At 35.6% G+C, this 14,126-nt stretch overlaps 1 protein-coding gene across 4 annotated transcripts in view; it reads left to right on the top strand.

The window, feature by feature from the left end:
• The first annotated feature begins 414 nt into the window (after positions 1-414).
• Vamp7 (vesicle-associated membrane protein 7) overlaps positions 415-14,126 on the top strand; it is a 30,110-nt gene continuing 16,398 nt past the window's right edge. The window contains exons 1-4 of one of the 4 annotated variants that reach the window (XM_013035375.1): positions 416-536; positions 5,783-5,884; positions 7,125-7,281; positions 12,028-12,085. In XM_013035375.1, coding sequence (XP_012890829.1) covers positions 7,136-7,281; positions 12,028-12,085 — 204 coding nt within the window. In that variant the 5' untranslated portion in view covers positions 416-536; positions 5,783-5,884; positions 7,125-7,135. Of the gene's footprint in view, positions 537-5,782; positions 7,282-12,027; positions 12,086-14,126 lie in introns of all 4 variants that reach the window. The other 3 variants (XM_013035374.1, XM_013035376.1, XM_013035373.1) reach the window with 3 other exon arrangements.

Below are 14,126 nucleotides of genomic sequence, written 5' to 3'. Positions count from 1 at the left end.
GAGAAATGATAGTGAGGGGTACAATTTTCTTGGTGGAAATAGAGGGAGTTCCTGTCAGATAACTTCTATATTGTCTATGAAGTAACTTTAATTGCTATGGGAGACCGAAGGGAGATGGTTAGGGAAGCTCATCATTTACTAGTTTACTCAATACTGGTAGATTCATATTTTTTTTCCACACTTGCATTCTGTCATTTTCTAGAAACCTCCTACACCATTTTCTGTTGTGTACGACAGGAATCTTAACCCCAAGTGTCACAGGCCCGGCAAGTCTGCCCCAGGAACTACAGCTCCCATAATGCAGTGTGGTTCGTGGACTGGTGGGTAGCTGGGAACGTGTAGTTCCCGCCCTACTGCCCTTCCCATTGGAGGAGCGCTCACACTCCCAGGAGGCCATACGTAGTGGGTGGGGGCGCTTTACGCGGAAGTCAGCCTGTTCAAGCCCGTCCTTCTCTGGGTGAGCGCAGCGGGCAGCTCTGGGCCAATCTGCGACCCTCGGTCACGAGCCCGTGTGCCCTCAGAGGGTGCCCGGACAGGTAAACAGAACGAGACGTTCTCCGCGGGAAGCGAGGGACGACGACGGAGAGAACGCGAAGGTGTAGACTTAAAGGTGCTGGGGTGGAGGCAGAATAAGGGTGACTGGGGTTTCTCGATGTCGACAGTTTGGGCAAAGTGTGTTGTATGCCACTGAAAAGGCCTATAGTTAGAGTGTCAGAACGCGTCACTTAAGTTGTCGTTACAGGATGGAAAAATGTTAACTTCCACTCTTTTCGTGTTCTGTTAGACCTTTCTGTAGCATTTGAATCTCCCTAGATAGCCAGTCTTCTAAAAATTCGTTTTGCATTTTTTCAGTGACATCACTTTCTGCTATCCCTCCTACTTGTGACTGCTCATGCTCCTTTTCGAGTTCCTATCACCCTATATCTTCTTCCACTTCCTAATATTGACATTCTTCTTTCTCCTCGGTTTCAGTAGGGATTGTATTTCCACTCAGATCTATTTTCTCGCATCAGATATATATGATATTGTTATTTTTATTGATAGCCAATAGCTATCAAATTGATCATGTGCTTGGCTTTTTGGTAAATACATCTTTATTTCCTGTAACTCTCACAGTGATCAAATCCTTTTCTTTCTATCTTAATTGTTCTCAACTACCTGAAGTACCAGTTTCCCACATTTGATCCCACATCATGCTGTTAATGTATGAAACATTCTTTCCCTTTGAGTAGCTAGTGTGGGGAGCAAGTCCATTTGTATGTGTACCATAATTTATTAAATAACTGATATATACTATATATACTATAACTGATATATACTTTTTAATGTGTAGGGAAACAGCTAATTGTAAGTAATATAGAGCACACCCTTGTCAGGAAATTACATGTTTAGATGGCAAGGATAAACAGGAATAAACAATATGTTATATGTTGTTTAATGCAAAATTTAAAAGGGTGGTTGACTTGACAGGGTAGAATTATATGCTGAGAACATCAGAGGGATTGGGTGAGGTCTCAGTATTGTTCATAAAGAATATTTGTGATACCAACACAAAAAGTAACTTCACTGTTCATGAACATTTTATTTTTCTCATAGCTATGTTCTTAGTTTTTATGTTTCCTCTGAGATTATTGCATCGCAATTTGAAGTTTAGCTGTAATTGGCCTATTTCCTTCTAAGAGCCACAAAGAGTTGGGGATTGGATTACTAACTGTTCAACTGCTTTATCTAAATGAGAGATAGTTTGGTAGTGAAATCGTTCTTACCAGGTCCTACTAAATATATAAATATAAAATTAAATATAAAGTTATCTACCATCTATACTGTATTTAAGACCAAACCACATTTAGTGTTTACTCATTTATTCAACAAATATTCGAGTGATATTAGATGCTAGGCACTGTGCTGAACACTGGGAAAACAGGGTAAAATGAACACTTTGACCTTTTTTCTAAGGAGAACTAATGCTAACATTATACAGAGGAAATTGCTAATATATAAGTAACACCTTCATTCATTCCTTTATCCAAAGTGAGATAATCACAGAATTTTAAGAAATCTGAATAATTGTGGACATTTTTAGATTACTTATTCCTAATGAGTTATTGTATTTGCTTTATAAAGTCTGTTTCTCATTGTACTTTTGCTCTCTTGGGCACAAGAGTCCTTTATATCAACTTTTATTCAACTTTGTATCTCCATTGTCTTCTGCTTGGCTGGAACCGAAATAGAAATAGACTCTCTTTGAACAAATTCAATTGACTTAATTTACATATTAGGCTAATCTATTACCCATCTTAGGTTGTTTTCACTTCTGTGTCTTCTATCCTTGTATTATACCTTAAAAGATTAGTTCCTATCTCTTTCCTCAGTATCTCATGGACCTCTTAATTAAATGGGCCATTTAACCTATGGTATGCGACATGGAAATTTTGTCCGTCCTATGAGACATTTTGCAATGAAACTGTTGCAAGAGCTAATAATGTAAACCATCCCTTTTCAGAAATGCAAGTAATGGTACACAGTGCTTTCTTTGGATATTATATTGATTACTATCATGTACTGTATGAGTTAAATTCTTTTACTTCCTTTAAAGGTTGTACAATATTTGCATATCACATTGTGATGTAATTTGGTTTTTCCTTATTAGAAATGAATATTTGAATATTTACTCCTAAGTCTGAAGTAATTTACATGTTACTGTTATAATGCCACAATATTATTTTCAAAATGTTAGATAAAAGTCTCAATTTTAAAAATTCAAGTTGGGCTGGGAAGGTGGCTCAGTGGGAGAGCGCTTGCCTTGCATGCCTGAGGCCCTGGGTTCAATTCCTCAGCACCACATAAGCAGGGAAAAAAAAAGGCGGAAGTGGCGCTGTGGCTCAAGTGGTAGAGTGTTAGCCTTAGCTGAAGAGCTGAGGGACAGCGCCCAGGCCCAGAGTTCAGGCCCCACAACCGGACCCCCCCCCAAAAAAAATAAAAATAAAAATTCAAGTCTTATTCCCTGCAGTTATCTTTCAATTTTAAGTTGTTACTACTAAGAACAAATTTGTTCTTTAAAACTAATTGAAAACAATGGAAACATGAGAGTGTTTAAGCCATGAGTATCATAATTTTAGGGGGTGTCAACCAAAGATCAACCAGACATGCTTTCAAGACACTAAAAAGTTCTGGCATTTTGGGTAAATTTCTTCACAACTTTGCTTTCATAAACATGAATGTAAATGCAGCACTGGATTTTATACCTTTTTATTTGTAAAGTGTACATTAGATGATCCACAACAGTCTTATAACCTTTTTAATATTATAATAACAATATAGAAGTTTAAAAATTCTCAGATCACATGGAGTTGAGTGTGAGGAATACTCAAGACTTGATCTTTCCCCCTACTCAGTTCCCTGAAACTAGTTTCAACCTCTAGTGAAATGTTCATCCAAACATTTGTATCTTCCTTTGCTATTACTAAATATTTCATACAGGTAATCCATTACAAATGGATATATTTTGAAAGTTTCTTTTTTAAGCTTGCTGTTTGAAGTTCTTGTATAATATAAGCTCTTCCTATATAAATAATGATATAAAAGGGCATTTCACTTGTTATGCCAATTAATTGCTTCTTATTAACTTTTAGTAAAATCCAAGATCTCTCTCACACTGTAATTCTACTATGAAATGTGTGTGGAATTCTCATTTGAATTCAACTACAGCATATCTTTTGGAACTGGAACTTAGCAACTGGAACAAAAATACCTTTTATTTGGAAATTTAACACAGTGACTTCAAGCTTTCTATCACAGAGTTCTATGGACAGGCCTCTAATATGACTGAAGGAAAAGATAGGATAAAGGTTTGGGGAAGAAAGAAAGGAAATTTAGGAATTACTTTTATCTAAAAATAATACTCTGCTTCTTTATATTTATTATTCCTAGTTTTACGCTGAGTGAAGTACTCCTTATTCCAACTGGCCATATTCTATATAAACTTGAAATTTACTACTATATTTTCTTTTTCTTTCTTTCTTTCTTTTTTTTTTTTTTTTACAATTTCTCAAATTTACTTTTTTCTTAAAGAAGTACTTCTAATCTCTGTCAAAAGGGAAGTGAGGAAAGGTAACCCTCCCTTGTAAACACTGAAATACAGATCTGGGAAACGAGGATATTTTCTTTTTTCATGTTAAATATTTCTTGTTCTGTGTGTGTGTGTGTTGTTCTGGGTGTGTGTGTTGTTCTGGGTGTGTGTGTGTGTGTGTGTGTGTGTGTGTGTGTGTGTGTTTGAACTCCAGGCCTCATGCTATTTATTGCTTAGCTTTTTCATTTATGGCTGGCATTCTACCACTTCAGCCACACCTCCAGTTCTGGCTTTGGCTAATTAATTGGAAATAAGAGTCTTGTGGATTTGTTTGCCTGGGCTACTTCTGAACTTTGATCCTCAGATCTCAGCCTCCTGGGTAGTTGGGATTACAGGCATGAGCCATCAACACCTAACTTCTAGATGTTCTTGATATAATATAATGGTTGCTAACCCATTCTGTCTCCTTTCTGTCCAACCTTGAGATACTCAGAATTGAATTCAGTATTACACATGTTCTAAGCAGCACAGACTTTAATGTCAGTAGTACTTAAAGAGATCAAGGCACTTTATATCTTACTGTGATTTAATTTTATGTTAACATTTTAAGTACAACCTCATATCCTTGATTTGTCATGAATTTGTGGTTTGCTAAAACAGTGGATTTTTCTGCTGGGCACCAGTGGTTTGCCTGTAATCCTAGATACTCAGGAGGCTGAGATCTGAGGATTACGGTTGGAAGCCATCCTGGGCAGGAAAACCCGAGATTTATCTCCACCAAACTACCCTAAGGAATTAGAGCTGTTGTTTAAGTAGTAGAGTTCTAGACTTGAGCAGAAAAGCTAAGGGGTAGCATCTAAGTCTTGAGTTCAAGCCTGAACTTGAATAGATTTTTCTGTATTCTTGTAAAACTTAGTTTTCTTGGAACTGCACAGAACTAAGACTGCTACTTTTTCATCTTTTTGTCTGGAGGACCAGAAGATTTTTTTTCATTGTGTGTGTGTGTGTGTGTGTGTGTGTGTGTGTGTGTGTGTGTGTGTGTGTGTGTGTGTGTGTGTGTGTTTCTTTGCCTCCAAACAATGGGCCCCTTCCTTATAAAATTGCACTGACTGTTTTATAGTGCTTAATTTCTATCATAAACATAGCTAACCCCTGACAATTGTTTCTTGAAGTTTTCTTTCCCTTTGTCCTCTGAGCTACTACACTCTTCTGGCTTGTGGATTCAGTTTTATCATCAACACTCTTCTCTTTATCTGAAGATGAGTCATATTTAAAATAGTACATCCAGAAGGATTTATGTGGGGATAATAAGAGTTTAGAATCAATCCCTTAGGGAAATCAACATTTAGTGGTAAAATAGAGAGCAAGTAAACAGGAAAATAGAAAAGGCATCAACAAATGTAGGAATGTTTCAGGAAGGAAGATTGATCTAGGGTGTTCATGGTTCCTGGAAGTTAAGAGGGGTGAGAATAAATAAATGACCACTGTACTTTACAACATAGTAGCTATTGGTGATTTGGAAGCATCTTATTATGAAACAGTAAGAGGAAAAGCCAGAATATAGTAAGTTGAAGGAAGTAGAAAAGCAAGATAATGTATAGACAAGAGACTAAGAAATACAGTAGTACCCAGAGCATTATATATGATTGAGGAAACCTTTAGTCAATGGTATTAAAATGTACACAGCGATTTTGAAACTGTAACTTTCTGCAGGGAATTCCAGAAAGAAGAATCTGAGGACCCAGCCTTGGAGAACAACATTATTTACACAGGAATTCTGAAGACATCCTAAGAGGAATACATCTGAAGAGGCAGATGAGTGCCTTCTGTTCTGTGTATTGTCTTAATTTAGTTCTGGGATTTTAGTAAGGACTCTTAAATAAGAGACCTTAGATGCTAAGCACTTAATAGCCTGCTGCTGTGTCTCACAAAGTATGGTTATCTGAATCATCTACATCCATACAAATTTACTTTAAAACCAGATTCCAAGGCTGCACTTCAGGTTTACAGAATCAGAATTTTATGAAATTATGCCAAGAATTTGAATTTTTAGCAAGTGACTCTTATTCTGCCACTGAGATAATTTGTATTCTCATTACAGTTTTAGAGCCTCTGGTGTCGTAGGTGATAATGAACATGATCACCAATAATATTAGGTTGAGGAATTTATTTGTTCATCTTTGAAAGTTTATGTCATTAAATAAGAGCAACTAGTCTGTTGTATTGTGGGAAATAGCACATATTCATAGCCAAACATAAGGAAATATCTTAAACTCATGCCATATCATTTTAGTAACACTTTATGAAAGCTCTTACCACAGTTTTTAAAACCACTTCCCTCTTGTGGAAAGTTTTTACTTTTTCACTTTATTTCTATTATAGATAATGTCTTTATTTTAGAAGTAGTAAACCATATCACCATAAAATTGTAGATTCTAGAGTCATAGTTCCTCAGTTTAAATTATAGCTCCTTTACCCCTGTAATTGGGGAAAAATCAGTTTCCTCATCTGTAATAGGTGTGTCAGCATATGTATAATTTCATTGAGTTGTTACAATTAAATGGGTAAACAATTACAAAATACTTAAAGTAGTTCCTGTCACATCATGACCATTTAATAAATATGGATTTTATGTGAATCTAGAATCTAATTATGTTAAACAATTTCTGTATGATAAAATTTCAGGATGTTTCTGCTATTTATGTTCATTGCTTTTCAAAAAGATAGTATCAGTTTATGTTATAATTGTAAATGCAATGTTGCAGTGTATCGCTGGTATGTGGATATAAGTGCAGGTTAATGTGTAAGCTTGTGGAAGACTGGGACCTTATTGGTCTGTCTTTCTTGTTTGTGCTAGAGATCAAACCCAGGCCTTTGCAAATACTAAATGTGGTTTCTACCACTGAGTTATGCCCTCAGCTCTTTTTAAGTCTTTTGTTACTGGCAATGTGGCTAGGTGAATTTTCATAAATTATAGTTGCTTTTGAAAGATCATGTTAAAGAAATATGCTAAAAATCTGTATGTGTGTGTGTGTGTGTGTTTTCTTTAAAATAGATTGTGAAGCCATGGCCATTCTTTTTGCTGTTGTTGCCCGGGGAACCACGATCCTTGCCAAACATGCTTGGTGTGGAGGAAACTTCCTGGAGGTGACAGAGCAGATTCTGGCTAAGATACCTTCTGAAAATAACAAACTAACGTACTCACATGGCAAGTGAGTTCTGATCTGCATGTGGTAGAGGGAAGAAAAGAATTTTGTAATCTGAACCCCCAAAAAAGTAGAAAGCAAGCTTTTTAGGTAGATTAATTTGAATGAGCTGACAGATCAGTTACTTTCATGAACTTAAAAAAAAAAGCTTATAAACTTACGGTTATTTTATTCTGTTATTGAAGTGATGATATTATTTTAAAGGAGGATATGGAAATGTCGATGCAAAATTGACTTTATTGTAGAGTTGTAGGATATAAGAAATGATAACAAAAGTATTCCATTGTTCTTTTTATGAAATTCACATAGTACCTAACTATTGCTAGGCACTTTTCTTAGTGATATAACAAGAAATGTAGTATTTGCCTAATAGAGATTATAGTTTAATGAAAAAATCCATAGATAAGTATAATAGATTGGGTAGGTAGTGGTAGGTGGGTAGCATTCTAATTAAGAGGAACAGTAGGTAGAAACTTATGGATGTATATAATCCTATTTAGGGATCTGTAAGTTGTTCTTTGTTGCCTTGGATGGTAAAGATAAAGATGGATAGCAGAAAATTCACATAGGGCTTCATAGTGTATGTTAAGAGTCTGGAAGTGTGTGGAATTGCTAGGTCATAGGGAAGCTCCACTTTTAGTCTTTTGAGAAACCTCCATACTGCTTTCCAGAGTGGTTAAACAAGTTTACATTTCCATCAACAGTGTAGTAGGGTTCTCTTTTGGCCACATCCCTGCCAGCATTTGTTGTTAATGGTTTTCTTGATAATGGTCATTCTAACTGGGGTGATAGAGAATCTCAATGTTGTTTTGATTTGCATTTCTTTTATGGCCAGGATATCTAACATTTCATGAATCTATTGGCATTCTTCTTCCTCTGAGAAGTTTCTCTTTAAGTCTTTAGCCCATTCATTAATTGGGTTGTTTGTTCTTTGAAGGTTTATTTTGGGTGGGTTAATTTTTTGAGCTCTAAGTGTATTTTAGTTATGAGGTCTTTGATGCATAGCTGGTAAAAATCTTCTCCCATTCTGTGGGCTTTCTATTTATCTTGCTAGCTATGTCCTTTGCCATGCAGAAACTCTTCACTTTGATACAATGCCATTTATCCAGTCTTTCTTTTGATTCTGGATTTTTACTTAGGAAGTTTTGACCCATGCCTAGGAGCCCTAGTGTTTACCACACTTCTTCCTGTAATATTTTTGTGGTATCTGTCCTTATGTTTAATCTTTGACCCATTTAGAATTGATTCTAGTGCCACACTAAAGTGTCCAGCACAACCATGTTTATTGCAGCATTGTTTACCATAGCCAAGATATTGAATCAGCCCAGATGCTCCTCAGTGGATGAATGAATTAAGTAAATGTGGTATCAATGGAATTAATGTAATGGAAGGGAATTCTACTCTTCCATCAGAATGATATTGTATCATTTGTAAGGAAATGGAAAAACTTGGGGAAAATGATATTAAACAAAATAAGCTAGATCCAAATAAACATAGGTTGCATGGTTTCCCTCATTTGTGGTAACTAGAATGTGCCTGTAAATCTACAAGTAAACACATAGGTAGTTAAAAAATACACTGGAACATGATAAATTATACTGGTCTTTAGACAGTCACATAGTGAGACCAAAGGAGGATATTCGTAGGAATGGATCACAAAGGCTCAATAGCCATGTGTATATGATCATATAAAATAATATTTTACAAAATAACTCTAAGGTATAGAAACAAGATTTTTTGTTGTTGCTGCTGTTTTTGTTGTCTTTTCCTCTTGTCTATTTTTGTTAGTTTATTTGTTTCTGGGAGGGTAAGAGGGCACAGAAAAAGAGGGTCAAAGGGTAAACAAATGCAGCAGCACTGGTACTCATTAGACACTGGAAAATGAACTATACAATTTGTGGGTGGGGACAAGCGGGAAAAACTGGGTGAAAGTGAGGGAAGGAATGACATGGTCTAAAAAGAAATGTACTCTTTACTTGACTTCTGTAACTGTAACCCCTCTGTATACCACCTCTATAATAAAAATGAAATATATTTTTTAAAGAAGAGTTTGGAAGTAGGAATTTACATTTCCCCTTTGGGAAGTGGAAAAGCATTGAAAGTTTTTAGGATATATAAAGATGACTTTGGTGGCTTATTGGAGGAATCCTAACTGGGAAATCTGAATAATCCCATAAAAATGACTCAGCTTTCCTCAATGATGTTTAAAGAATCTTTTGTTTCTTAATCAATCCTTATTTCCTTAGTTCTTATCTCAAAGAGATCCATGTTATTTTCTAGGGGTACGTCCTTTTTATAATTTTGTCTACTCTAAGCTACTATGAGAAAAACTCTTAAGATACAAAATAAATGTAATGAGAGTCCAGAGATGAGTGTTTCAGAAATGGAGGTTAAAAGTTTTCCAAGAAACATGTAGAAGTGAGTGTGGCCTAACAATGATCACATAACTGCTTCATAGCAATTTCGAAGTCTCTGATGAGGGTCTTTTATTGGTTCTGCTTGTTGGAGAAACTCCGTACTTTCTCCTTAACTCCTGCTCTTGTTACCCAGGAAGTTCTTTTTGGTCAGCTATACCTTTTGGCCATATCCCAAGTGAGTATAAGAAAATGTGTCATCTTTGAGAACTATACAGGTTTTATATCTGCTTCCTGCAGTCTGGTTTGGGGGACCCAGAGATTTCTATAAGAGTTAATCTCACTCTCTGGTGAATATGGCTATAGAGTTTCTTAAGAACCTTATAAGGCTTATAAGTGTGTGTGTGTGTGTGTGTGTGTGTGTGTGTGTGTGTGTGTGTTTCTAATTATTTTCTAGGAAAATGGTCAAGAAAAACATGAAATCTTTTAAGAGGAATATAGGAAACATGTTCTGCTTATATATATGAGCCAGGACTTAGTAACATAGTCACACCTAATTACAAAGGAAGCTATAATAATCTAGTTACAATGTCAATTTTAGTAGAAGAAGGTATCTGCTGTGCTTTTCCATTTTCATCCTGGTGCAGTCTACCCCTGTGACCTATGGGGTGAGGCTCCATCACTTACATTTTTCTTTCTATTCTTCTGCCTTAATTTCTGTTCTATTCTTTTGTTCACCAATTCAATAAAACGTCTTCTTACTTTATACCTAAAGAAGAAAGTCTGTTTTACTTTATGTTTAGTGTTTTTCTTCTGAAAGCTGTTCTTTGTATTCTTTTTACTTTAACAACATTACTGGCTACTCAACTGACTAAGCCTAAACTTGAAAATCATATTAGACTTCTTCACTAAATCCTTGTCATTCTCCATGAAGTTTTCCAATTCATCTATTCCCTTTCCCCTTTTCCCTTCTCTAGTATTGTTTTTCAGTACTTGAGTCCTCAAGTTTGTTCTACAGCCATACTTAACAATGTACAGCTCAATGATGTTTTTCTTCCTTTCTGTCCTTGACAATGGCTCTTAATTTTTATTGGAATGTACTTACCATACCCTAATTTTAAAATTCTGCCATTTTCTCTCTGAACTTAGATAGTTCACCTTCTACAAAGTACGAAACTCCAAGACTGGGGTGCTTCTATGTATCTACCTACCATCTAGTTTAGTACTTGTCACACTGTGTTGTAACTGCAATCTTGGTTTTCTCTGTCACCTGACTTTAGGCTCCTTGATGAGCAGGATCATACTTGATATTGTTTATGGCCTTTGCACCAGTGACTCCTAAATATGTCCTAGGAGAGATTAATAGAGAAAATGATAACTCTTAGTTTGGGACGTTATGTTTAATTGTCTATGGTATGTCCAATTGGATGTGTTTAACAGACACTAGTGTAGGTCAGACTGGAGCGCAAGATATAGATGATACTTAGATTTTGGTAGTCATTAGCAAATCTGGCAACATTCTCCCCCAGGATAAAAGCTATTAATGCTTGTTCATTTTTCTTAAGATAATAATACCATATATATGTATCACCTGGCATCTGGTTATATCCCTATTATCATCCCTTCAGGTAACTTATTTTTCTCCATGTTCTGTACTTTAGTCATGCGAATGAATTTTACTTTCCTAGATCTATTATATGCTCATTTATCTCTAGCTCATTTATCTCTTGATGATTCTTTGAGTTGCATTCTCTTACTTATTCTTCAGGTCTCAGATCAGACATCATTATTTCCAAGGAGTCTTTTCTGGTACCCTTGAGCAAATCTCTCTTACCTGTGTCCTGTGTATCCCCCGAGTACCATGTACTGCCTGTAACTTTATCATCATTATATTAGCTACACTATACTGCAATTACTTGCACTGTGATCCTCAGCAAGACAGGGATAAGTTTTGCATTTTGATATCCTCATATGTAATATGACAACTGGATCGAACTAGATACTCAAACAAATATTATTGAGCATTTGGTAGAAAAGGTATTTGCTTTGAGATATTAGTAAAAAGCAAGGAAAGCCATGTGGTCCATTGATACTAATACTTAATTTAAGATGTCTTCTCTTATTCATGCCTGAAGAGCCCAATTATCCTTTTACAGCAGTAATTTTAATGGGTAACACACATGCTTTTGTTTTATGTCATTAGGGTAGAGAACTTCTTATTCACTCCTGTTGGTTTAAATTGAGAGAAACAGATGTATGAGGAAGGTGAGGAAGAGAATCGATTTTATTTGCAAATAATATGTTAGCATTATTGGGTTTGCCTATGCATACATACAAGATAGATATAAAAGGAATATTGCTTTTAACCAAAGTAAGTTATATATCTTTTATTCTACAGTTATTTGTTTCATTACATCTGCCAAGACAGGATTGTATATCTTTGTATCACTGATGATGTAAGTAACTTGAAGGCATATTACTATTTCATTATGTGTACTGTTAATGCAGTCAGTTCTTAATTATTTATACCTATGGTGGGTAAAGGGGTTGCAAACTTTTTGTAGCTTTTTTTTCTGTTCTTTCATTTGTTATATAGCTCTACATATGATAATCTTTTGTACTTAGATATGTATAGATCAGCTCAATTTTTACAGTTTTAGTTTAATATCTTGAAACTTCAGCATTTATCTTGTTCTATTATTAAAATTAATTATTATAATTATGATTTTTGGAATCACCTTCTCAAAAATGTGACTACAATGTTAAATACACTTTATCATAACTCTATTCAGTAGTTAATAAATTTTAATGTGTGTAGACTTTGAAAAGAACAAATAATACATTACAATCAGTAATCATGTAAACTTATAGTTTATTTCAGTTATGTGACATTTTTCATGGGACTGAGGTTTGAACTCAGAGCCTTAGAATTGCTAGATAAGAGCTCTGCTGCTTGAGCCATGTCTCCCATCCAGTTATGTTCTGGGCATTTTTTTCTTTATTATTTCTTAGCTCTATACTCCAAAAACTCTGTAACTTAATGATGCCATCAACAACTCTTCTCTTTCTTGTCAGTTTCTTCCCCTAGAAGTTTCCCTAATGATTGCATGGAGCTACATGCTTATTTAGTCATGTATAAAGAATAGGAATTAAATTCTCTAGTCTTTTTCTTTTGTTGGTAGTAGGGTATGAATTCCGAATGTTGCCCTTATTAGGCAGCTACTCTGCCAGTTGAAGTATGCCCCCACTGTCTTTTTTGCTTTTACTTAGTTTTTGAATAAGATCTCATTTATGCCCAGGCTGGCCTAGACTGTAATTTTCTTCTTTGTACTTCCTATGTAGTTTCCCCATCTCTGCTTCCTGAGTAGCTGCATTATAGGTGTGAGCTGCTGTGCCATGCCTTTGTATTTTAGTCTCTTATTATAGGAATAAGGAAACATTTCCTAAATCTATGCCTTCTCCTTACTTTTGAAGTGACTATCCTTTCATGTCTTACTGGCCACATGCTTATTTCTAAACTGTTCTGGTAATGGAATTGGCACAATTGCCATGTGTTAGGATCCCTAATCTTTATTGTTTTGGGGGTATTTTTTGTTTTTGTTTTTTGGATTTTTATTTTTATTTTTTGCTGGTGCTAGGGCTTGAACTCAGGGCCTGGGCACTGTCCCTAAGCTTCTCTGGACTCAAGGCTAGTGCTAAACCACTTGAGCCACAGCACCACTTCCAGCTTTTTCTGAGTAGTTTATTGGAGATAAGAGTCATGGACTTTCTCAATTCGCTTGGCTTCGAACTTCAATCCTCAGTTCTCAGCCTCCTGAGTAGCTAGGATTATAGGCATGAGCCACCAGCATCGAGCTCTAATGTTTATTGTTACAGACCCCTTTGTCACCTATGGTCATGTTCATAATGTTATTAAATATATGAAATAGTATGCATGTGATCTAAACAAAACTGATTATACTAAAATATGTGTATTTATAATATTGAACATATTTTAAATGATACAATAATAAATATACTTCTTTATGAGCTCATTAACAGTACCTAGTCATGAGTCTAATAACAAGTAATAAGTTTGAAATAGAGATGAGCTTGAATGTTCTCCATGTATCTATAATGGCCATGGTATATAAAAAAGATTTCTGTAGATGACAAAATTGCAATTACTTCTTAATACTCCTCTGATTTATTACCTACATTCACAGTTAAAAGGACAAAAAATATTTTGGCAGTACTGGGGTTTGAACTTGGGGTCCTGTGCTTGCTAGGCGGGATCTACCACTTGAAGCCAGGACTTACCCCACTTAGCTTTAGTCATTTTTTTTAGATAGTCTTTTTTGTGTAAGCGCAACATTAGACCATGGTCCTCCTACATATGCTCTGTGTATAGCTGGGATCACATAAATGAGCAACCATGCATGTTATTTGTTGAAATGGGAGTCTTGCTAACCTTTTGCCTTTGCTGGCCTTGAACTATGATCTGATCCTTCTCATCTC

This window comes from Dipodomys ordii, unplaced genomic scaffold, assembly GCF_000151885.1.
Source record: "Dipodomys ordii isolate 6190 unplaced genomic scaffold, Dord_2.0 Scaffold209, whole genome shotgun sequence".
Taxonomy (NCBI): domain Eukaryota; kingdom Metazoa; phylum Chordata; class Mammalia; order Rodentia; family Heteromyidae; genus Dipodomys; species Dipodomys ordii.
This window is presented reverse-complemented; position numbering and strand designations above follow the sequence as displayed.